This window comes from Mercenaria mercenaria, unplaced genomic scaffold (genome assembly GCF_021730395.1).
Source record: "Mercenaria mercenaria strain notata unplaced genomic scaffold, MADL_Memer_1 contig_4679, whole genome shotgun sequence".
Classification (NCBI taxonomy): Eukaryota; Metazoa; Mollusca; class Bivalvia; order Venerida; family Veneridae; genus Mercenaria; species Mercenaria mercenaria.
In genome coordinates this window covers 1-25,451 of record NW_026462925.1, presented here as the reverse complement: position 1 = coordinate 25,451, position 25,451 = coordinate 1, and the positions used below count along the sequence as shown (strand labels likewise).

At 35.4% G+C, this 25,451-nt stretch overlaps 1 protein-coding gene across 1 annotated transcript; it reads right to left on the bottom strand.

Moving 5' to 3' along the window:
• Positions 1–6,038: 6,038 nt before the first annotated feature.
• Positions 6,039–24,273, bottom strand: LOC128554059 (uncharacterized). Its single transcript, XM_053535273.1, has 3 exons — positions 23,622–24,273; positions 19,835–19,984; positions 6,039–6,728 (listed from the first exon to the last, which is right to left on the bottom strand). Exons 2-3 carry the CDS (start codon positions 19,859–19,861, stop codon positions 6,312–6,314), a joined length of 444 nt encoding a protein of 147 aa, XP_053391248.1. The 5' UTR covers positions 19,862–19,984; positions 23,622–24,273; the 3' UTR covers positions 6,039–6,311.
• Between the last annotated feature and the right edge of the window lie 1,178 nt (positions 24,274–25,451).

Below are 25,451 nucleotides of genomic sequence, written 5' to 3'. Positions count from 1 at the left end.
TTGACATTCTTGTAAGTCCTGAATATTAGCGGTACTTGACTATGACTTTTAAAATAGATTATTAAGCAAAATATAATCAAAGCAGTATATAACGAGAATTTATAGTCGGTTAAAAAGCTCATCAGAGCTTATGTTACTTGTAATTGTCTTTCCAACTCAATAAATCTTATCTTATCTTAGAATATCAAATGTGGGTGTTTGCCTGATGTGAAGTTTCTCGATGTTGGCCTACATACGTGTCCCCGATAAATGAAACTGTTTGATTTCAATTAAGCAAAACTGAATCAAAGCATAGCAACGGGGTATTTGCGTCTTCTCCCGACGATTTTCGTGTGTATAGTTCTTTTTCTTATCTCAAAACTGCATGGAAGTCGAAACAGCAGGATCTTGGGGTTGATAGATCTAGTTTCTAGCTTGGTGGACTACAACTGACTTCTACTGTTGTTTTAGCAGGGTCGGTTGTTTGTATAAACATTTTAACAAGGTAGCGGAGTTTAAAGACAACAACCCATGAATTAAAGAAGTAGGTTGCAACATTTTTAATGTTTTGGTGTCACGATTACTTAAGTCGTGACATCAATACATTTTTAGGCTGGCGATTTATTCGCCAGACTATTATAACCATAAATCGAGATTCCACAAAGTTCAACAAAAGTTCAAAGGTGTTGAGATTAACAACACAAAATATAATTTTATGCGCAGTTCAAATAGTTCGCCACGTTTATCAGTTTTGCCATAGAGTTGTATAAATATTGTTAAACTTACCTGTTTCAATAAGTCTATTTGTTTTAAAATGTTATAATATTAATATTAATGTTTTATTTTTCTAACGGTAAATAATTGATAGATAATATTAGGATATATTACATAATGATGGTAAATTAATTTGCCCCTATGAATGAAATGTCTGTATGAATGGAACTTTTTCGTATCTCAACACTGTTGACCGTTTCGTTATAGATTATGACCCCGATCTGTAAATAGCTAATTAAACAAACGCTGGTTCCGAGGCTGGTTATATTAAGGTAGTGGATCCGTACCGGTAATGTTTAACAAATGCATTAATTGATACAGTCCGGGGTGGGGGGGGGGGGGGGGGGGGGCTTTGCATATCGGAGTATAGATGTTGTGTTTGATACCTTTATACTTTATCTGATCTCAATGTTTATTATTGCTTCTTTATAAACATATATAAATGGTTATGGCACGCCAATTGCCCAACAATAACGTGAACCCAGGTTCATGATCGAAAAACTAGAAATAACAATCGACAAAGTAGGTTTTTTTTCGAACGTAAAACCAAGCTTTTCGAATACTAACCCATATTTTCGAGCGAAACATAGGATAATGGGCGTTGACCATAGTTTACGCCCGTGAACCCAGATTTAAACTAGTTTTTATTTTTCAACTGAATTATGAATTTCGGTCGTTAATCTAAGTTCACGAGTGTGAACCTATGATTACTGGCGTAATCCAGGGTTCACGAGTGTGAACCATAGTTTACGAAAGTGAACCTATGTTAATGATCAAGAACTTAAGTTTACGACCGTGAAAATGGGTTTACGACCGTAAACATAGGTTCACGCTCGTGAACATAGGATTACGACCAAAAATCATAGTTTTGTTCGATAAACCAATTTTACTGAACGTAAACCTAGGTTCACGTTCGTAAACTATGGTTCATCTCGTAAACCCAAGTTCATGGTCGTAAACATAGGTTCACGCCCGTAAACAATGGTTGGCGGCAATCCAATAATCCAATAATTACATTCTTCAAAAAACTAGGATTATCAAATACTAACATATATTTTCGAGCGAAACATAAGATAACGGGCGTTGACCATAGTTTACGCCCGTGAACCCAGGTTTAAACTAGTTTTTTTTTTCAACTGAATTATGAATTTCGGTCGTTAATCTAAGTTCACGAGTGTGAACCTATGATTACTGGCGTAATCCAGGGTTCACGAGTGTGAACCATAGTTTAAGAAAGCGAACCTATGTTAACGATCAAGAACTTAAGTTTACGACCGTGAAAATGGGTTTACGACCGTTAACATAGGTTCACGCTCGTGAACATAGGATTACGACCAAAAATCATAGTTTTGTTCGATAAACCAATCTTACTGAACGTAAACCTAGGTTCACGTTCGTAAACTATGGTTCATCTCGTAAACCCAAGTTCATGGTCGTAAACATAGGTTCACGCCCGTAAACAATGGTTGGCGGCAATCCAATAATCCAATAATTACATTCTTCAAAAAACTAGGATTATCGAATACTAACATATATTTTCGAGCGAAAACATAGGACGACAGTAAACCATAGTTTACGCTCTTGAACCCATGTTTACGTTCGATAAACTAGGTTTCTCGACTGAACTTTAACTTGGGTTTACAAACGTGGACCTATGTTTGCGAGTGTGAACTATGGTTTACAACGTTAGCCTTTGTTTTCGCTAGAAAGAATAGGTTTACATGCTTTTAAGTTTAAAAAACTTAGTTTATCAATCGTAAATCCTAGTTTTTCGACTGTGAAAATGGGTTCATGTAATTATTGGACGATTTCCATACATGTCACGACTGTAGACTATGGTTCAAGATCATAGGCTCACGTTCATTTACAGGGGTTCAAGATTCGTAAACGCAGGTTCACACCCGAAATTCATGGTTGATATTTTAATCCTAATATATCAACCGTAAACCATGGTTTACATTAAATTTTGATACACTACGTTTCTCAAATAAACTGTGAATTTCGTTCATTATCCTATGTGGTTTGACTGGATTACGTTCTCGAAACCTGACTTTTTGTAAGGTATTAATTTTTGTGGTTTCAGATTCCAAAGTGAGCATCTTTCCCGCACAGATTTCATCCAGTGTTTTGTGGTAGCCAGCCTTTCTGTACTTTCAGTACTTAGATTTTTCTAGGGTCGGCTAAACAATAAGTTGATTTCGCAGAAATGTGTAGAATTATACAACCCTTACTCTAAGAATTGTGAAAGTTTGAAAAATAATTAGATTTTTCTATTCTACTCGATATTTTGAACATAGCTACATAGAAATACTTTTAAAAGTATGTCTTCTAGCTTATAGACTAAGTTAAGAATAAGATTCTTATTTGTCAAAACATTATTCTATATATCTGAAAATTGTATTTTTGATTTGTGGAAGTCGACAAAATGGCTCTTCTTAATAAGTAGTCATATTTTTTAAAACATAACGATTTGTAAAGAAAACATTCACTCAAACATTATATGTACTATAGACTGGTGAACATAGAAAGTAGTATTGATTAGGTCAAGAATGTGTATTATTTGTTGTTGCCTGCTGCCAACTGTAGATTTGTTCTTTAGTTTTCGAAACGCTATAACATACTGTAATCCAAAGACCGACACGCAGAGGTACATCCAAGATGGTATACATGTGTAGCTTTTGACTTCTGAACCTTTCTAGAACAGTTATCACTTATATGCCTATCCTGCTAGAACAAATCATAATTCTCGTTTAATTTATCTATTAAGCCTCACAATTTAGCAACTGTAGAAAAAATACTTAAAACCTAGCAAACAGTCATGGGAGGTGAGCAAATTTAAAATCTTAGCGATCTGATTACTTGGAGAATGATCTTGGAGTTTAAATTTTGAGGTGTTGAATGTTTGGAGTTGAACTTTTCTGGGTGTTGTGCCTGCAGTAAGTGCATTCTGATACTGTACGATGTGCATTGTCTGTAGTCGTCTGATTTTACAATATTTTTTTCATATCCTTCTAATTTACGCTTGATAATTCTTTTGATTTACTAATTTATCACCACAATTTGGCAATGCTTGGAAATATGCTTCAACTTTCAATTATAGAAAAAAAAACTTGACACACAGCAAACATAAAATACATGTATATTGGAGTTGAACTATTGGAGATCTGATTACTTCGAAAATAGTGTTTGATACCCTGGTGAGCAGTAGGACCACAATGACACTTTTGTTTGTTTTATCTTTCTTTAATAATAAGCGCAGTTTGGAAACAAGGGGAGCGCATTTATGTACACAATGAGTTTGTAGTTTCTGTTGAATAAACATTGTTTGGAAACGCAAATAAGGTATAGGTAGACATCAGGAAATACAAACTTTACTTTAACTTTACCAAACAGCTTCGACTAACTTTTTGAAACATATAACGTAGCTTAAAACATCAGCAGACATTCTTCCTTACAAACAAGCATAAATAAAGCTGATATTTGACATGAAAACAGGTTTTACTAGTCACGAAAAATAAACATAGACTAAATTCGAGTAGACCATGTTGGCATATTCGGCGAATAACTAGCTTCATGCCTTAAATACCAGCTCCTGTGAAAGTGAAGATTACATACACACTTCTTACTAGTTCGATAAGTAAACGTCCGACTTCAATATTTTACGATTTTGACATTTCATATAGTCCGATGTTTTATCGAAGATTTAATAAATTTTCCGGTAGACCTTTTCGCAAAATATCTTGCGAAAGGTTTTACAAGTTCACGGTGGAAGTGACTAAAATGTGATAGGTAAAAACCAACAACGGACAAAGAAAACCTATTTTACACATCCATTGAACATACTGTCTTACTGAAATTAGCGAAGTGAAATTTACATCCATTCGCTTTTGCATCACAACACGAAACTGTCCAGTTTTCTTTATTATAAAAAATGATTTTAGACGAAAGGTATTCTCATGGTCGGATTTTATAAAAAAAAAAGCGCGGCCCGATACTAAGGTATTGTCTGTGTAGTGTGCATATGATTATAACTGATGGGTGTAACCAGCATTTATTGGTTGTGTTAAATTAAAATTTATTTCATTAAGTTAAAGTTCATATAAAAGCAGTTTAAAAGTCAAGTCTACATGCATTCGGCGGTACAAGTGCGTTAAACAATGGCCGCAGATTCTGTTACTAGTGCGTTGTATTGTTAATGATATTTAATTAAATTACGCTATAATAGTCTGTGTTATGTGTCGGGGAAGTAATTGCTGGTCCAGTTTAAATTACGGTAAACCAATATGTCACGTGTCTGAGAGTTTTCCTATATTACACTTCAATAAAATAAGGTTGAAATTTTTGCTATGTAAATGGCTGTCATTCAATTAAACTTGACACAGGGACATGTTGAACGTCCAAATATTTAAAGGCGCCCTGTGCAAGTTTAATGTTATTCAACAATCTTCTTACCAGAATCACATGTTTTTCTTCAGATTATAAATCGAAAGGTTTCAACCTTTCTGTGCTTTCAGCGCTTTGATTATTCTCTGAGTCTTTCATATCATGAAGTTTTTAAACACAGCTGAAAAAATACAATTGATGCCATTATAGCTGGCACAATACTATAATCGCAAGAATGAAGGAAGAAGTAAAAGTTATTTGCCTGTCCACTATTGTTAAAAGATAATTTAATAAAATGACTTTCAAAAAAAAAAGAAATATTGGTAACTTTCCCACAGAAAAAGACCAATCTACAGAATAACGTTAGGCTGACATATAGGACATATTTGTGTCACAATTATTGCATTATGTTACTGGGAAATTAATTTATTACAAAGATTAACAAAGAGGTCGATTTCGCTGAAAAAAATATTCAAAATTGTGAGAAAAACCAAACACAACGTATGTTTTTATAAAACTTGTATGGAAGGATCAGTTAAATGCCATTTTTCGATAATGTAATGTCAAATGTAATGTAACTTGTTATGTATCTAAACCCGCACCGGCAAAAGCATTACAAAATTACATTACCCACCCCACCCCCTCCTACCTCCTTGAGTCAGAAATTCAAAACTAAAGAGTGGAGGAGACCTGAAGGCATGGATATGTATGCAGAAGTATAAAAATACCTTAAAAAGTAATAAACGTCCAACAAATATTTTGAACATGTACGGCCAGATATCATTTGAAAATAATATAAATGTTGTCATCTCATAGGTAATAGGAATATAAAACAAATGAATATTTTCCAGTAACCTCTATCGGCAAGTTATTTCTTCTTCAAAATGAAAATAAGAATCAAGTAAACAATGTCAGTTGATATTTAGATAAAAGTAAGTCAAATGAGAACGCAAAGGATAAGTATGAATAGATATCTCATCAATCTAAACACGTTTTGCATGAAAAATGTGAGAAATAAATAAAAAATTCAACACTGCATCTTCTGTGGTAAACTTCAATAACTTAGGTAATTGTATATTAAATTCAATGTAAAAACAAAAGTTACACATTAGGCTATAATAAATTGAAATGTAATCTGTGATACCGTTTTTTTTTCTGAGTGTTTGGTATATAATCTACAAAATTTCATCAAACATCGCAATAACTGCTCCTCCAGCTTTTCCTGCAATAAACCCTAAGCCTGTCGCCACAACACCTGCGGCAACTGCAGGGAGAACTACAGGCGCTCCAATTAAAGCTGCTATACCACCTGCTGCTACAACACCGGGACCTCCAACAACACTGGCTCCCGCCACACCTCCAATTGCTTTATATATTGTTTTTCTCACCTCCACATAATTCAATCTTAGGCTTCGGCTCTGTATTTCTTCTTCGAGGGTTCGCATACCATCGTTCAAAAACCAGTCGAATAATTGGTTTGCCCCTTCTGTCAGTTGTATACTGCTGAATGATGTACCTGGAAAGTACTCTTCCATAACTTGCGTCAAACGTTTTATATCAGGCGATGTAATTGTCACAGAAGTTCCATCCAACTGAAATGATTTTGTATGCAAACATATTATTGTTGTGTCATGTTAGTGGTTTAAATTGAATTCTAATATGACTAACAAGGCCTTAATCATCACAACGATATTATGTTGACGTCACGTCAACGTGATATTTAGCGCCATCTACGCATCAAGAAATGGCGCTTTTAAATTTCATGAAATATTTTTCTTGATACACATGTATCATGTTTTACAAACAAAATGTCACATTGCACAAATTTATACACATACTGAGTTAGTTATTCGCTTTGATGAATAATTCGCGATAATTTTCGCCCGAACTGAAGTCTGCCTTATGGCGTATTACCATTTCCGGCCCTGGCGTGTATAAACAAAGACCTACTATTGGCGCCATGCTTGCGCAAAGAAACAATTCCATCATATTTGCGCCCTCGTGAAATTATTACACACGACGTATAACCGCCCATCGTGTATAAATAGTGATAAAGCACTGTTTTGCTATAATTTATTTCTTAAATAAATACCCATAATGTTACATAAATAGAATATGTAAATAAGAACAGGACTAAAAGAGCAGTAAATTATGTTTTAGTTACCTCTTTATCATAAATAAAGTCGTTATATCTATTAAATTTATTATGTTCCTTGAATTTGCAATGATGTTTTAAATAAATTGTAAAGTAGCTTCTGATATCTGCCCAAACCCGCGTGAACAAAATCTCGATACAATTGTTTAAAATTGAATCTGCTGCAAATACATTGCAATAAATGAGCTCCGCCATGAGAAAATCAACATAGTGGGTTTGCGACCAGCATGGATCCAGACCAGCCTGCGCATCCGCGCAGTCTGGTCTGGATTCATGCTGTTTGCTAACAGTTTCTCTAATTGCAGAAGGCTTTAAAAGCGAACAGCATGGATTCTGACCAGACTGCGCGGATGCGCAGGCTGGTCTGGATCCATGCTGGTCGCCAAACCTACTATGTTGGTTTTCTCATGGTGCGGCTCAAATCACGATTATACCATGCTGTCATGAATTTGTACCAAGTCTTTGAAAATAGTTTAAGTCTCAATGTTAATCAGGCACGAATAATATAATATCAATTTTTATTTAGACAAAAATGTTTGGTGACGACTTATTTACACTCCAACGTGTAATTACCGGGATAGCTTTGTTAAAGGCCTAACTAAACTAAAGGAACCAGCGTGGGAGCCATCTGGTCTATCGCGTAATGGCTGCCAGGTATTTGAACACTAATTTTTCACTTGGCATGGCAACAGAGGTCTAAATTGAGGCTAGTTTCTGTTTAAATTTCATTGTGGATGTATTGTTGACATTTTGGTAGGACAAATGGGAGAGCAGGTTGTATTTGGTGAAGTCAAGCTCAATTTTAGTATGAGTAGTACTTCCAGGTCACAGCAGTGTGATTTTGATGTCAGTTTACAGTAAGTAAATGTGACCAGAGAAATCTCTCTTAGAAGATATATGACCCCTACTTTTCTCTTCATTTTATATCAGTTTTATCATAACTCTTTAAAATGAGGTAAGGATTTGTTCTCTGAAATGGGTCTAGCTATGTTTGGTAGCTCTTTGAAAAAGGTCAGTTTTATATAGAATATATAGAGAAAACTACTTAGGCTATTGTGACCTATAAGAAAATGTGAGCAAAAATTGAGATTTGTCCAGATATCGATATAAATGAACTAGTTTGGTCAGATTTTGGTAAAAAAATGAGCATTTCATTGAAATTTTGCTGCAAAAATGGATAAAAACCCAAAAAATCACATTTTCACTGTTTTGGGGGTATTTTTTTTAAAAAAAATGCAAATTTGCACTCTAAATTATGCCCATCTATACCTTTCAGAGGGGACATTTGGTATATTTCAAAGTGTTAATGTGTAATTTGCTTGCAAATTATGGTAAAAATTTATGAAATAGGGCAAAAACCAGCTCTGGCTAGAAGAACTGGTTAAAAATTATGTCGCGACATCAATTTTGAAGGAAAATTGGCGCAGGGACCCGCGTTTCTGGAAATGCCATAAAACCTGGAAAACTGATTTAATCAAGCTGAAACTTGGTATTTTTCATGCAAATGTGTTACTGGTACTATACAAATGAAATTGAGACTATTACAGAAAAACAGTTTTTCTTATAGGCCTAACTAAACTAAAGGAACCAGCGTGGGAGCCATCTGGTCTATCGCGTAATGGCTGCCAGGTATTTGAACACTAATTTTTCACTTGGCATGGCAACAGAGGTCTAAATTGAGGCTAGTTTCTGTTTAAATTTCATTGTGGATGTATTGTTGACATTTTGGTAGGACAAATGGGAGAGCAGGTTGTATTTGGTGAAGTCAAGCTCAATTTTAGTATGAGTAGTACTTCCAGGTCACAGCAGTGTGATTTTGATGTCAGTTTACAGTAAGTAAATGTGACCAGAGAAATCTCTCTTAGAAGATACATGACCCATACTTTTCTCTTCATTTTATATCAGTTTTATCATAACTCTTTAAAATGAGGTAAGGATTTGTTCTCTGAAATGGGTCTAGCTATGTTTGGTAGCTCTTTGAAAAAGGTCAGTTTTATATAGAATATATAGGAAAAACTATTTAGGCTATTGTGACCTAAAGAAGCAAAGTTGTTGGGTTCACGACTAATCAGTTAATGAATATTTTTTTTACATTTTTCATGTTCTTTTCGTATAGGCCTAACCAAGATAACCTTTCCTAAAGATCATTGAGGCCTATCATTAATATAACACTTTACCGCTCAAAACATTAAGTGTACAGCGTTTGTTGAAAACCAATGTAGGTACAGGGCACGCATTTTTTTCAAGAGTAAAACTTCTCGTTTGCGAAAATAGGCAGAATACAAAAAAAATGTCTAATTTTCTTGTTATCATTTTGGATTTGCCCGTATTTCGCCTTTCTGAGACTACTATGAGTTAAACAAAGCAAAGGGGATACGTAACAACTGTTTCTCGAGAAAAGCGGTGAGGTTTGGAATTCAAAGTTATCTAAATTTTATTGTCTTTGAAAAAAAAGAGTGTTAAGGACGCATGATGCAATTTTGGGTAAAAAATATCCAATAACAGAATTTGTTCAAACTTTGTATATAAACACTGTGCCACGTTAGAAACAAAATCAGGGAAAGACATCGGTGGTCACCATGCTTGTTCAGGAGTTATCTGCCCTTGAATAATATTATGTAAATTCCAGAAAAAAAATCCAGTTTTGAGAGCAGATAACTCTTAAATAATCACGGTTACCTATGATTCTTTTAGCAGTTTTCTGTTTCTAACATGAAACTGTGTTCATATCCTTTCGGCTACCATAGCAGACTAATGCGTACCATAAAAACGGGGGTCGCTATTTCCGCTATCATACACCGACTGACTACCGCGAGACGCCTAAAACGTACCATCAAAACGAGGGTCCACATTACCGACATCGTACAGCGTAGGACTACCGGAAATTTTTCGTTTTTCTTTGTATCTGGGTGGACTTTGAATGCTTTTTATTTTTTGCAGAATTTCATCTGAAGTGTAAACTTTCATTTATGTTATTAACAAAACGGTATGAAATCAGTTAAACTAATAATTTAAGTCATTCATATGACATACTAGATATTATTACGCAAGATATTCCTTTTCAGGCAATTAAGGGATCATCACTCTCCAAAAATACCTGTAAGATCTGAAGGTTGCACGTCGCGGTAATTATCAAACTCAGTTTTTAAAACTTAATTAATTACTCATCTACGCTACGGTATTTAAAGCTATTTTGCTACGTCTGCATTATGCTGCTTCGGCATTCTAGGAGTCTGCCACTGATGCGTTTTGTAGCCTTTTCTCCAATTACTTTCACTGTGGGACTACGGTAATTCTGAACTTTTTCCAGTAAAATACAAATATGCACTGTGGTAATCGATTGTGATGTGCAATCGCTATTTAGTACATACGATTTTTGGGGGCAATAACCCCAGATTTAACAAACCGTCTTTCAACTTTCTTGTCGAGCTTATGACCAACCTGACAACACAGAAAACAAGTTCCAAAGTATTTACCAAACATAACTTTCATATTGCATTTTGCAATTATATTTTTGATCCAGACATGATTAAATAGATCTACACATTTTATATTAACAACAGTATGTGACGAAAACTAAACTGCATTATAAATATAAATTATATTAGCTCTTCTTATGCGTAAGAATAACAAAGACGCTTGATTTGATCACGTGATCGATTCTAAAACCGACACTTGTTTTGATCATGTGACCTGTTCTGAAATCCAATAACTAGTTTCAATTGATACGCTCAAAAAAAGGTGTTCATGATTCTCCGTGAAAATAGCAACTACTATGGCATTGCAACGCCACTGATAAGCCGATAGATTATTGATTTTTTTCATCGCCGTGCCTCGACACTGTTGTGGATGTGTATTGAGAAACTTTATCAGTTTGCGGCGGTCAGTACCGTTTATCAGTAGGCGAATCTATAAATATGCGGCAACATCCTATAGATCCCGATTCGCAATCTGTTAAAATATCTTTTCTGTGCAGGTGTTTTTTCTAAAATATTATTTCAGAAAATACAGTGCTGAAATGAAATACTTTTCGCATGTCTAAGAAAACAGTTTCAAGAGATATGTTATTGATAAAAATTACTACTATATAAAAGGTAATAATAATAAAAAATAAAATAAAAAACTGTGTTTTACTTGAAAAAGAATAGGTAGAAAAATCAATACTTATTCGTCAGTTTGAATTTATGACTTATTTGGTTCGGGGGAAAATGGAGGGGGAATTAATTAGACAGTTTGATTTTTTGTAATTATCTAATCTAATAATCGTCAGTAGATTTTTTCTCTCATTGTTCGAATTCGTAAAATCAACTATGAACAGATTACTTCTGTTTTACACCAACTATTAAGAACATTTTAAAGCTTAAAGGCGTATTTATGTACTTGGTCGGACCGTCCTTATTCGTGATTTTATATTATGTATAATTATAGATTTTGATATCAAAATCAACTGTAAATCGTTAATCCAAATGTCTTGTCCACAAAAGTTGCATAAAAATGAATTGAATTTCAAATAGTTATTAAAATTTAATACACAATTGCACGGTGCATATCCATATCGGCGGACCCTTTGCGAAATATGCTTTATCGGCGGTTTCTTGCGTCGGCACCGGCGATTCTTTGCTATGCTATAAACAGGTTGGCAGTTATAAAAAGTCAGATAAACACAACAAATTAATTAAGCTATAATATTTCCAAAAAGTCATTAGCCCTAGAGCCTCTCTGTGCGTAATGCAGAGAGCCTGCCTGTGCAAAAAGAAGATAAAAACAAACAAACTGGTATGCAGAGAGACTGCCGGTGCCACGACAAAAATCGAAAGTAAGTGGTTTTAAAAAAAATCCATTTACATTTCGGCCTATTTATCTTTATTATTTGGAAGAATATTGATAAATGAATACAAATAGTGTGCTTGATATGTATGATATCAAAGCAAAAACTGGTTAAAGACTGTGGAAAAAGTCGGGCTAGTGTTCCATGTCAGTACACCATCAACAAATTTCATCGAGTTGCGAGCAAAATCGCTGATAATTAAAAAGTAAAGTCACTATAAAACATAGAAAATACAATCTTATGTTCCGTGCTCTACTTATTTTTGAGCAGCATTCCTATGATCATGGATGGCAGCTCGATTTTTCGCCTCCCATACCTACCTGGGCACTGTTTATAGAAAAAAATAGCCGGTGCCGACGCAAAGAAACCGCCGAAATTGCAGATTTCGCAGAGTGCGTCGATATGGATATGTACTGTGAATTGGAGAGAGCATCCTGAATATACGCTGATCAGACTGGTATTTATCTGCAGGAAAATTATCGTTTAACGTAAAAAGTGCGCTAAATACCGTTATAACTGCGCGTACACATACGTTTTCATCATTTTTCAGACCGAGTAATTTTTACTATGGGAGGTAATCCACCATTCCGCGATGATAACTTGCCACAGGTGTTGGTAATCATCCCTGCAGATGTACATTTATGTTACCAGTTTAATGTTTTTCATCTATCTGAGGGTGCAAATATTTTCTGATGGTGATATTCGAAGGCAGAACCACCAGAAATCTTGTTCTTTTTCCACGGGCGTTTCGTATCCTAATTTACTGGAACCTAACTGTATACGCCAGTTCGGTAGGTTCATTGATATGACGAATCACCGTTTTCATTGTGTTTAATGTATTTCTTATATTATGATAATGATAGTTTGAAATACAAGTGTATATTAAATAACCTAAAATTGAAACAGACAATGTTATTTTGATCAACAAGCATAACAAACAATATGGATAATAATATCATCATATATCATGTGTATTTTTAAGAAAACAGTTACTAAATTTTAGCAATAGCTGGAATGGAAAAAAAAATCTATAAAAATATTTTTACAGGTGTTTGTGTGTTAACTAATGACGACTCCTTATTAAAATGATGCTTATTTGTAACAAAAAAACATTCCTTGACTTTTTTAATTGATAAGTATTGTACACATTAGAAAACATAGCCTAGATTTTTTTCAATGTCAGTTCAAACTTTCACATATTGGAATATTTTGACTTTCTTTCCAAACTTTCATAAAGTGTTACAAAGTTTACCTGTTTCTGTTAGACTGTCAAGAACACATGATGTCAGGACATAGAGTGCAAACAGAAGTATTGAAGAGATTGAAATACATTGTCTAGCTTTATCTTTTCATTTTATCAAACCTGGCAATGAAAGGTTTTTGTTTGTCGATGAACAACTGCTATTGGATAAGACTAGATTTTTTATCTTTACCTTTTGAACAAAATATAGAAGTGTATTGAACACAAAGTTAATAATTTTTATTGTTGTGCACTGTTAAAGTTGTGATCACTCCATTTCTTGCCACACACAAGTGCATTACATAATGCCTGTATGTACTTCCCTGACATGAATGGGTTACATCAAGTCTTGAAACTGCAAAGCATTGCCCCCATCAGTCCTCTCAGTACTTTGATTCTAGACTGAAATAGTGTACATTTATACACTACGGCAGTAATATGCTAAATTGTTATTGCACATGGAACATACATATATACACTGTGGTAAATCTCTAAAGAACGCTTTATCGTTTTTTACGCCGCAATGGTAATATATATGCACACATAGCTTCTTCCAGTTGCACAGTAGACGTGTGTACATTTATTCACTATGGAAGTATTGTACTTTTCAACTTTCAAACTCAAACTTTATTTAAGAATGCATTTAAATTATTCAAAAGTACATAATGGTAATTTTGTCTTTGAGCTCCATGTATTATGCATTATAATGCATAGAGACTCTGGAATGCTTTATAATTGGTACATTCTTCAGTTTTTCACATGCAACTTTGCATGCTCATTGTATTCATTTATAGTCCGGGTCCGTAGTGTAGGAGATACATTCGTGCACTTGTAATCTCTGAAACCTCTCACTGATGGAGGGTCTTAGGTTCGAGCCCTGCTACCGACTAGGATTTTTTTATGTGAGAAAGTAGGCAGTTGCTTACGGACTTTGGCGTCTAGCACTGGTTTTTCCCAAGAACGATGGTTAGGTGAACTGCCTGAATAATGTTGAAATAGCCGTAAATTCGAACAAAGACAAACTAATCATTTATATACTCTGGTACTGTGGCAAATTGGAAATTTCCTTCAAGATGTAAAATCGTCATAGCGCGGTTTTGGCAATTAAATCTACCCTATCGACACTATGTGTAGACAGTTCTAAATACTTAAAATATTAAAGCATAGTAATTATAAACATTTGCATGGCGACATGTGTGATTCCACCGGGGTCTAACACTCAATCTCCCGATTATGAGGAAGACGTTCTAACCACCGAGCTACGGGCACCAGGCAGAATAAAACCTTTAACTCCCAATTACCGGAAAGCCCCATAAATTATTCAATTAAAACATAACAAATGATAATATTTTTAATTTATTTTACGTTTCTTTTGTCAAAAGCCTGTAATATCTCATATTAATTTCAATGAAGACATAGCATAATATAATCAGATGTTCTTTTTTAACTCTTGTTCCGAAAAGAAACAATCGAATTTTCTAAATAAACGCTCATAGTCATTTAAGTCCTAGAAGTATTAGTATGAACTGTTTCCAAAACCGTACATGAATGTGTTTCCGGTGAAATGAGATCTTACAATTCTTCATTATTTAAGTAGACAATTGATACCTCAATTGTGACTTTAAAGAAAAGTATCAACGGAATACAGCTCGCGACTGGGACACGCTCTAATTTAAATACAATAACATTAATAAATTTAGTGATTTGAAAATCTGTTTGAAAGTCAATAAGGCATAACAAACTAAGAAAAAGACACTACTATTATTATATATTATTATATTATATATTATAAGTTTTACCACGAAGTGTTATTCGACCTTTTCGAGTTTCGTTTCGGCACTTGCATCAGATACACCACAACCCCCTCCCCCCACCGCCCCACACACCCCACACCCCCCAGAAAGGAAAATAAATATGTATCAATTTATATGAACCTGAGTAATGTATATTTGACGTATTGTAATGATAGACAGTCAAACTTATGGTCCCATCCACTGACATACTTGGTAGGAGACTAAAAGTAAAATGCAACAAAACATTTTCTTTGTATATACAAACAACCTTATAACAGAAAATAATAAAATTAACAACTGAATGAAAACAAAGATCAATACAGTCCAGGCAATTCCCTATGAACGGGTATGAGGAAGGAAAATCATATATCAAATACTACATAACCTGAACAACGTAATTTTGACTAAATTTCATGATAGACAGTCATACCTACAAACCGATCCGGGGAAAACTGGTAGGAGACTAAAAGTAAAACATTAAAAGCAAACAAAAACATATTACAGAAAATAACAAGAATCACAGCTAAACGAAAGCAAGTTGTAAAAGATATAACAGATGCGGATCTTGATCTTGCATTACTTACAAATCATCGCAAAAGGTAATATAGAGCATGTATAATGTTACACAATCAGTTCACTCAACGTCACGAAATGTTTCCTGTTCTTTTTTGTTGAATTTGTACTGTAGTCCGTTTAGACTGAGTTAGAATGAAACAATTTTGTCAACAACTTACGACAATAACCGTCAATCTATATATACATGTATTTTCTGAATATAATCTTAAACAAGATATTAGAAGGCAAAGGTAGTTTAGGGTAATTGGCATTGTTAATGAGAAATAGAAATACAAAATGTCCAAAATTCAGTCTGCTAAACATGTCAACGGTAGTACTGATTAATCATTTAATTATGTGTATATATTTAATATGTCCGATTATATGATTATTATTTTATACCATATTATTAAAATAAAATCACGGTTACGTAGTAATGACGTTACGATGACGTTCTGTTTCTTTTACGGTTTTAGCTCTTCTTTGTCGATTTCCCAGATGATTTTGATGGCCTTTACGGGGTGTTTCTTTTCTTAACATGTACCTTCCTGGGTGATTTTTGCAACTGTTATGTAGCTAAACTGAAGGAAGGGACATTTGTTTTCAATGTAATGAGCAATAATAAAACGCATCAGATATAACATATAATGATTTACAATGGTAAAATATACTAAAATAACAAAAAAAAAAAATACTTCATGCACTTAATTTGAGACACAGTAGTTTAGTTCCTGATTTTTCTAGACGCCGTTTTCTGTTGCCCGATCGATTTCCTGGAATTTCCAATCTCGCTTCAGTTGCCATTAGTTTTACGGGCGTTTCCGAATTGGGGGTCTGTGCGGACTTGTCCTCAGCCATCCCAGTTCTGAATGCAACATCATGATACGGAAGAAAGCATTCCCTGAAAGTATTATTCAAAAGATCAAGGGGATAAACACTGAAATTAGATGAGAAATATTTTATGTAAGCAAGACATTTTGATTTTCAATTACAATTATGCACAACTTATCTGGAACTGGCTTTTGTACTTCAGGGCTGGATATCTCGAAACATTTAATCCTGAACTAAGAAGATTATCTTGTTATGAACAGTCGAATATATAATGCAATAACAGACTCACCCTCTTATGACACGCTTTTAAATAATTAGATCCAGAGGGATAATTGGAGTACAATATTGGATTTGAGCGACTTGTTATGTTATCAGCAATGTCTCGGACCCAGTTTATATATTGAGTATAAAAAATTATGTTCACTTAACATAGCAAGGACTCAATAACATCATAAAATCATTAAAACTACTCATAAGATCAATGTAACTTTCTAATAAGAAGACTATTGTTATACCTGTGTAAATTGACTTTACGCTGCTTACAACCAAACGATCGCGTTGATGTTCGGAGACCACCGGTGGTCTTTAGCTTCTTCATACTGCAAAACCGAAAAGCCCTTGTTCCCCCTGATATTGAGATAATTTCACGTGAGTCTGCAAACTATAAGTCAACGCTTTCTTTTGGTTTCCTAATTCTTGAACGGTAACCTCCAATCAGCTGTTCAGCAACCTAGTGTAAATGATTCAATTTTTATTTAAAATAATGTTATAACAATATGCATTTTCATATTATATATTTATAGGATATTTCTTTCATTTGATTTAGATATAACAGGCACTCTACTTTTAGTTTTGAGGCTTTTACCTTAGTTGGATTAATCGTTAATACATGTAATGTTAAGGAATAAGATTAAAACATGATACTTCCGAGAAAAAAGTTAACTTACCCTCATCTGGAATTTTTGGTGCTTAACCCTTGACCTTATGGTTTTGTACATAATGTAGCTGTTCATCAGACTTATGTCCGCAGCAAACCCTTGGAAAAAGGTCCACCACCTAACGCTTGGTCTTTGTACGGTGTAGCTACTTCGGAGGTGATCGTACCTTTCCACACCCCCATGTACTTGTCGAATTCAACAATAGCAGGTGGACAGGGGTATACCGTCTTTTCCCATTTTCCTTCAGGATTTACTTGCTTTCTGAGGACTGTATCCTGGTCTTATAGGAACGCGTTTGAAACATGTATTCAAGTTGTAGACATGCCTTGAATCCTTCCATGCTGTAGCTATCATCATCATCTTTCCATCTTTGGTTTGACTTGTCATATGTTGTCCTCTGTTCAATGTCCTAACCGGATCAGCTTTCTTTCGGACTGATTTCTGTGGTTTCAAACCATATGACCATAATTTACGCTCTATATTGAAAGACACACAAAGATGGGTTGAGCTGGCAAGAAACGCCTGTGCCAAAGGGATTGATGTGTAGAATGTGTCTAGAAACACTATATGGTTTCGTTGATACACTGGCTCAACTAGATGTTCAACAACCTCCTCGTAGTCCTACTTCTTTTTTTCTCTAATGTAAACTTGAAAATTCCAAACATACCCAGAAACGGCATCTGCTGACACGAATAATTTAAAACCTCCCTTTAATAAATACCATTAACAGTATGTTCACTCTACAAATAAGTACCATAGTAGACGTTTGCAGGAAGAATGAATTTCGATGCAGTACCGCAGTGTAGTTTTACTCGTCCCATTACTAAGGAATTCAGTAGACTTTTGTGAATCTTGAATTTTAAGGCAGTGCCATAGTGTAGTTATACATATAATATGAAATTAGGTGCACATCTACAATGCTGAGAAAGTTACCCTGCGATAGAATTATACTAGTAATCAAAATGTATCCTGTAGACATTATCTGTTGGCCCGAATACCACAGTAGCTTAATGCAGGACATGCGAAACTCATGACAACGCCGCAGCGTATCAATACATATTCACACAAAATAGCATGTACTGCCACAGTGATGCAGTGACCGTTTAAATATGTGACTTTTAATAAATAACATTTACTGTATGTTTTACATGCATATAAATACCATAGTAGACTATTGCAGGATACAAGAAATTCTAAGTTGTGCCACAGTGTAGTTATACCAACAACAATACAATAGACATAACTACCATAGTGTAGCAACCGTTTTACTTAAAAATTACCGCAGCGTAAAAATGTAGTATATTTTTGTTAATTCCTTCTATTTTCAATTGCGAAAAAATACGATTTTTACCCAAATACTGCATTATGTGCTATGGAAATGAGCACCCCCATTTTTCTGGTACGTATTAGTCGTCTGCGGTAGCCCGCCTGCAAAACAGTAGTGGTAATGGAGAACCCCAAATATATAGTCTGCATTTGGCGGCTGAGGTAGTGTGTCGGTGTACGATAGCGGTAGTCGAAAGGATATACAAAGTTTGAACACATTCTATTATTGATAAACATTTGCCCCATCTCTCATACAAGAAACTGCAGCAAGTGTCTTTAAAGTATACAATTTTATTCAAATGATGCTTACAGGGCTTTCAGAATTAAAAGAAAATGATGGTTATTCGTGTATAAAAATAGCTCATAATCCTGTAATTATCTACTGTCTGTACTCCTGTCAAAATGTTTATTCGTAATTGTACAATGAATATGTCTTTTACATTTTAAAACTGCGTTGTGTTGTAGACTCATTCATAAATTATCGGAGGTCTTACTACATTTCGATATTCAGTTTCTGACCACGTTTTCCTTTATAATCCATCGAAGATAAAAGAGCACGGACTCCAATGCCTTCATGTGTCACAAAATAATAGCTAATGATATCTACATGCTATAATTTTAAGGCTGTTATATTTTCTGTTCCTTTTGCATCATGAAACCACCCTTAAATGTATCTGTATGAAGTGAATCTACCACTCGCATAAGTTGTGGATTAGGAAATCCACGTCCAGGTTAAGATTTGTTTAAAACCGAAACTCTAGCCGAAGGTCGGATTATCTTATCCGTGACTTAATGGGCGTTCTAGAGTTAAGGTTCAGTTTAACGGTATTTTATTGTGCCAAAAAAGCCCCGTGCACCCGCCAACTGATGGTTACTCAATTAATGTAAACTGTGGCCGGTATGACACAAGTTATCTCACACCGGTATTTTATTCAGAACACTCATTAGTCTGTCTATATTTTGCTTGTGTGATATGCCTCCAAAGGCTATTCTTATAATTTTGTATTAAGTAAACCTTGTATTTATACTCACGCTATTCAACTCTTGGAGTAAATGCATCACTTCAGGTTGTTATTTCAAACAAGATGTATTCAGCAGTACTTTCATCCAGGTAATCATTTCATCCATTTCAAGCGTCGTAAGGCTTGTCTTGGACGTGATTATAAACCTCGCAGTGCATAACTGCAATCAAATGCAATGTGATTAATCAAAACTACTCCCGCTGTTTCTTCAACTTAACATTGTGTTCTATTTTAGAATAGTATTGTCCGCTTATATTCGACATAATCAGTAAAATAAAAATCAAAAATTTATATTGGGTAAAGAATACAAACCTGTAGTAACTTTCTACGTTTACTGGATTATTATTACCTTCATCACTGCTACAATTACTGCTATCACATCCTACACTACAATTTTCACTTCCACCACCACTACTACTACTTCTATTACTTCCAGAGCCACTAACTCTTTTACTTCCAATACCAAAACTGCTGTCTCTGCGGCCATCACCACTACCAGTTTCACTACACACACCACTACTACAATCACTACCACCATCATAACTACTACTACTGTTACCATCATTACCACAAATACCACTATCATAACAATCACAACCACTCTCATTTCCTCCACCACATCTATTGCAACTTAAACTTCTACAACTATACATGTCATCAACACTAACATCTACCTCCACTACTACTACCATTATCACTACCACCATAACAAGGCATTCTGAAAGACAGCTAAATCCCCCGCCACTGCTATGGATAGTGAAAGGGTAAACCTTTGATTTTAGCTGTGACCTTGACCTTGAACTGACATGGCTGACTCATGAATTCTGCACAACGTCTTGATGAGGTGATCATTTGACCCAAGTTTCATGAAAATCCTTCAAGGGGTTTAGGAGATACAGAGCTGAAACCTTTGACCTTCAGTTGTGACCTTGACCTTGAGTTGACATGGCTGACTCATGAGTTCTTGATGAGGTGATCATTTGACCCAAGTTTGATGAAAATCCTTCAAGGGGTTTAGGAGATATAGAGCGGACACGAAATGGAAGGCTCAAACCTTTGACCTTCAGTTGTGACATTGACCTTGAGCCGACATGGCTGACTCATAAGTTCTGCACATCGCCTTGATAAGGTAATCGTTTGACCCAAGTTTGATGAAAATCCTTCAAGGAGTTTAGGAGATATAGAGCGGACACTAAATGGAAGGCTCAAACCTTTGACCCTAAGCTGTGACCTTAACCTTGAGCCGGCATGACTGACTCATGGGTTCTGCACATCGTCTTGATGAGGTGATCACTTGACCCAAGTTTGATAAAATTCCTTCAAGGGGTTTAGGAGATATAGAGCGGACACAAAATGGAAGGCTCAAACCTTTGACCTTGAGTTGTGACCTTGACCTTGATCCGACAAGACTGACTCATAGGTTCTGCACATCGTCTTGATGAGGTGATCATTTGACCCAAGTTTCATGAAAATCCTTCAAGGGGTTTAGGAGATATGGACCGGACACGATTTTGTTACGGACGGAAGGTCGGACGCAGACCATTCCTATAATCCCTCCGCCACAGCGGGGGATTAACAACACCTGTCACCACAACCAAAGCAACCATTACCATAACTAGCACAACTGTTGCCACTATTAATTCCAACACCATTACCACTATCACATCCGCCACCAACACTTCAATTCTCATTACAGCCACCATCACTACCACTATAACTACCACCACCACTTATATTGTTTACTTCCACCACCACCTCTATTACTACTCCCGACATTACCATGTCCACCATTGCTATTACAGGTATCCCCACTTAAACTTTGACAATTAACAACTACCATTACATCTGTTTTAACAAGTGCCCCTACTTAAACTGAAGTAGCAGTAGAAGGAAGATGAGGAGTAACAGTAATAGTAGTAGCAGTAGCAGTAGCAGTAGCAGTAGCAGTAGCAGTAGTAGTTTTTTTGTACATAATTTATTTTAGGTGGATTGTGAAGCAAGCTCTACAACTTATATTAATCACTCTCGACACCTCATTCCTGATGGAATCCTTCGCAACGCGGGTATGAGAGAAGAGAAGCCGGTTTTCCTTTTAATGCTGAGCCTCAAGCAAAGGAGCAACTGGTCCCATTTTTCACGTCATTTGTATGACGCGGCCGGGGATCAAACCCACGACCTCCCGCCCTCGAAGCGGACGCTCTACCACTAGGCTATTGAGGCGGTTCAAGCAGTAGCAGCAGCAGTAGTAGTGCGCATATTTTTTTTTAGAAACGTAATTACACAACGCTCGCTCATATTTAAAGCTATGCGTACACACATTTGGTTACTGTCTTCATATATAGAAAATACTTCGACATTGGAAAATAACAAAGAAGCGAAACCTTGTAAACAATCTTGTAAAACATACACAAATGAGGTGAAGTTTTTGAATAAAAACGAGAGGGCCAAGATGGTCCTATGTCGCTCACCTGAGTAACACACCATAACAGTGTAAACATGTTTGACCTGTGTTTTAAACCACATGACCCAGTTTCAAACTTATCCGAGTTTTCAAGGAAATAAACATTCTGACCAAGTTTCATAAAAATTGGAGCATAAGTGTTGCCTCTAGAGTGTAAACAAGATTTTACTTCAATTTGGCCTGGTAATCTTGTTTTTGATTCAACTTAACCCAATCTTAACCCATCAGAGATTTTATAGAGACAAAAATTCTGACCAATTTTCAGTAAGATTGAACCAAAAATGTGGCCTCTGGAGTGTAAACAAGAGTTTTCTTACATTTGACCTAATGACCTAGTTTTTTAGTCCACATGACCAATATTAAAACTCTTCCAATATTTCATAAGAATAAACATTCTGTTACGTGAAGATTGGAGCAAAATGTGGCCTCTAGAGTGTAAAAAGCTTTTCCTCTGATCTGCCCTATTGTCCTAGATTCTAGATCATCCCTATTGTCCTAGATTCTAGATTATGAAGACTGAATTAAAAATCCAGCCCAAAGAGTGTAAACCATCTTTTTTTTATTTGATTCCAAGTGACCCAGATAAAAGCTCATGGGGTCATACATTCTGATGAAGTTTCATGCATATCAAATGAAAAATGCAGCCCTTATTGCATTCACACTGTTTTACTTCTTTGATTTAATTTTGACCTAGATTTCAAAAGTATTCTGACCAATTATAATGTCTTTCCAACTTGAAATGAGATTTGTAGAGTGTAAACAAAATTTCCTTTGCTTTAGCCTTGTGACCCAGTCTTTGACCCCACAAGACCAATATTCGAACTAGGCCTAATGATCTCAAGATAAACATTATGACCATGTTTCATGAAGATAGGGTCATAAATATGGCCGCCTCTATAGCGTTAACAAGCTTTCAGTTTGATGTGAACAGGTGACCTAGTTTTTGACCCCACATGACCCAAATTCAAACTTCACCTATATATCAACAAGGCAAACATTCTGATTAATTCTCACCAGTTTCGAAATTAAACTGTGGATTCTAGTGTTTTTTTGTCTCTTTGATCTGGTCTACTGACATAGTTTTTGACCCCATATCACCGAGTTTCAAAACTAACATAGAATATCAAGACAACCATTCTGGACAAGTTTCATAAAGATAGGTTCACAACTTTGGCCTATAGAATGTTAACAAGGCAAATGCTGACGCACGACGAACGACGCACGACGACGGACATTGACCGGTCAATATGTAACAAATTTTCTCTGACGGAGAGACGGACAGATTGACACCAAATATAAATCTCCAACCTCAGTATTGGCATTTTGTTTGTCTCACCTCGTCGAGAGCTTCAAGGTCGAAGTCTTTGCTGAAGCATCTACAATTCCTCATTAGGTCAAAAAATGATAACACATCTGATTCTTCAGGATTTCGGCTTGTCCTATTTCCATACGGCATGAAGATTTTTGCAAGGATCCAGTACGACTCTACGTCTGTGCATTTCAACCAATCATTTGAATCGAACTGTATGTTATCATTCGCAGGATTAGAGTGAATAGAAAGTATTTTCCCAAATATATCCTGGAAAGTTGAGTTGTTGTCACGAAGTTTCCAGGTACCTCTTCCAGTTCCACTTCTGGTATAGACGACATTACTTTTGACGTAATCTTCGCTATTCACTTTCATTGAAAATGCTCTGAAATTGTCTTTGGCATTAGAAGACCATTGGCCCAGTTCCCTGTTCAACCGGGATTGTATTAATGGATGTAACACATGAATTGTTCTGTTCAAGTATATAACAACACACTGCCATCGTGTTTCATCTTTTTGAAGTTTTGAGGCTGACATTGTGGTGCTTATTTCTTTGAAATAAAGAATTCATCAGTTTTAAATAGGACGAAAAATACTTCACAGTTTTCACATTTGGAAGAAACTATTTCGTGTTTTACGTTTTAAGGTTGATTAATATATAATGTTGTCTTACCTTAGAACGTGGTCAAACATAATTTCGATGGCGACAATGTCAGTGACTATACAATTTGAAATATGAACTCCTAACTCCCCCTCAAGTTCTCTCAAAGGTACTTGTATTTTGTTATTAATTATATTCAACAAAATTTGACATTATGTATGCATATATTGTAATCAAGGGAAGGGTTTCTGTTAATAATTTTAGAATTCTAAAATGCATATAAATGAAATTGAAATAATTTAACACGCCCGTTTAGAAACGGGCGTATTACGGGAACGCCACTGTCTGGCGAGAGGCGTCCGAAACTTTGTCCGGAGCATATTTTCGTCAGACATGGAGGGATTTTCATGTAACTTGGCACAAATGTTTACCATTATAAGACGGAATGTCATGCACAACAACCAGGTCTCTCGATTTATTTCAAGGTCACACTTGGATGCCAAAGGTCAGATACAAGTAAGACTTTGTCCGGAGCATTATCTTTATGCATAGAGATATTTTGATGTTTCGTAACTATGAGACGGATTGTCATGCGCAAGAACCAGTTCCCTAGTTAAGAATCTATCCTCTTGGTTGTTACTGTAAATAGCTTATATTGCAACTTTGTATTACTGGTCGTAGAAAAAAATCGAGATCACCTTTCTGTAGATCAGCATGCATGTTTACATCCAATTTTGAGGTGTTTTGACCTATCACTACCTGGTAAGAATTCTCGTGTAGACTTAGAAATATTTTTAAGATTAACTTCCCTTTGTTGTTACTATGAATACTTTATATGGTAACTTTTTGTATAAAAAAACAAGCCCGCTTTTCTGTGGTACAACATAAATGTTATTTTCAAATTTTAGATGTATTTTAAGGTACCCCTACCTGGTTAGGAGTTTTATGTGGATTTAGAAAAACAACAGAATTACAAGAACTGTATATACTACACAATCACAGAATTAAAATTCCATTTGCAAATACAGTGCTAGTGAGAAATTTGCTTTGACGGGCGTATATTGTCACTATCTGGCACTCCGTTTTATAAAGCATACATAATTAATGGCAGTCATTCTAAAAAAATTGAGAAGCAACAAATAAAATGTAACAATATATAAATTTAATTGTCTCTTTCGGCAGAACCTACTAACTATTTCTGATACTTTTTTGTACAACATAAAGTACTACATTAACATCATCAGCTTTCCAGTAAG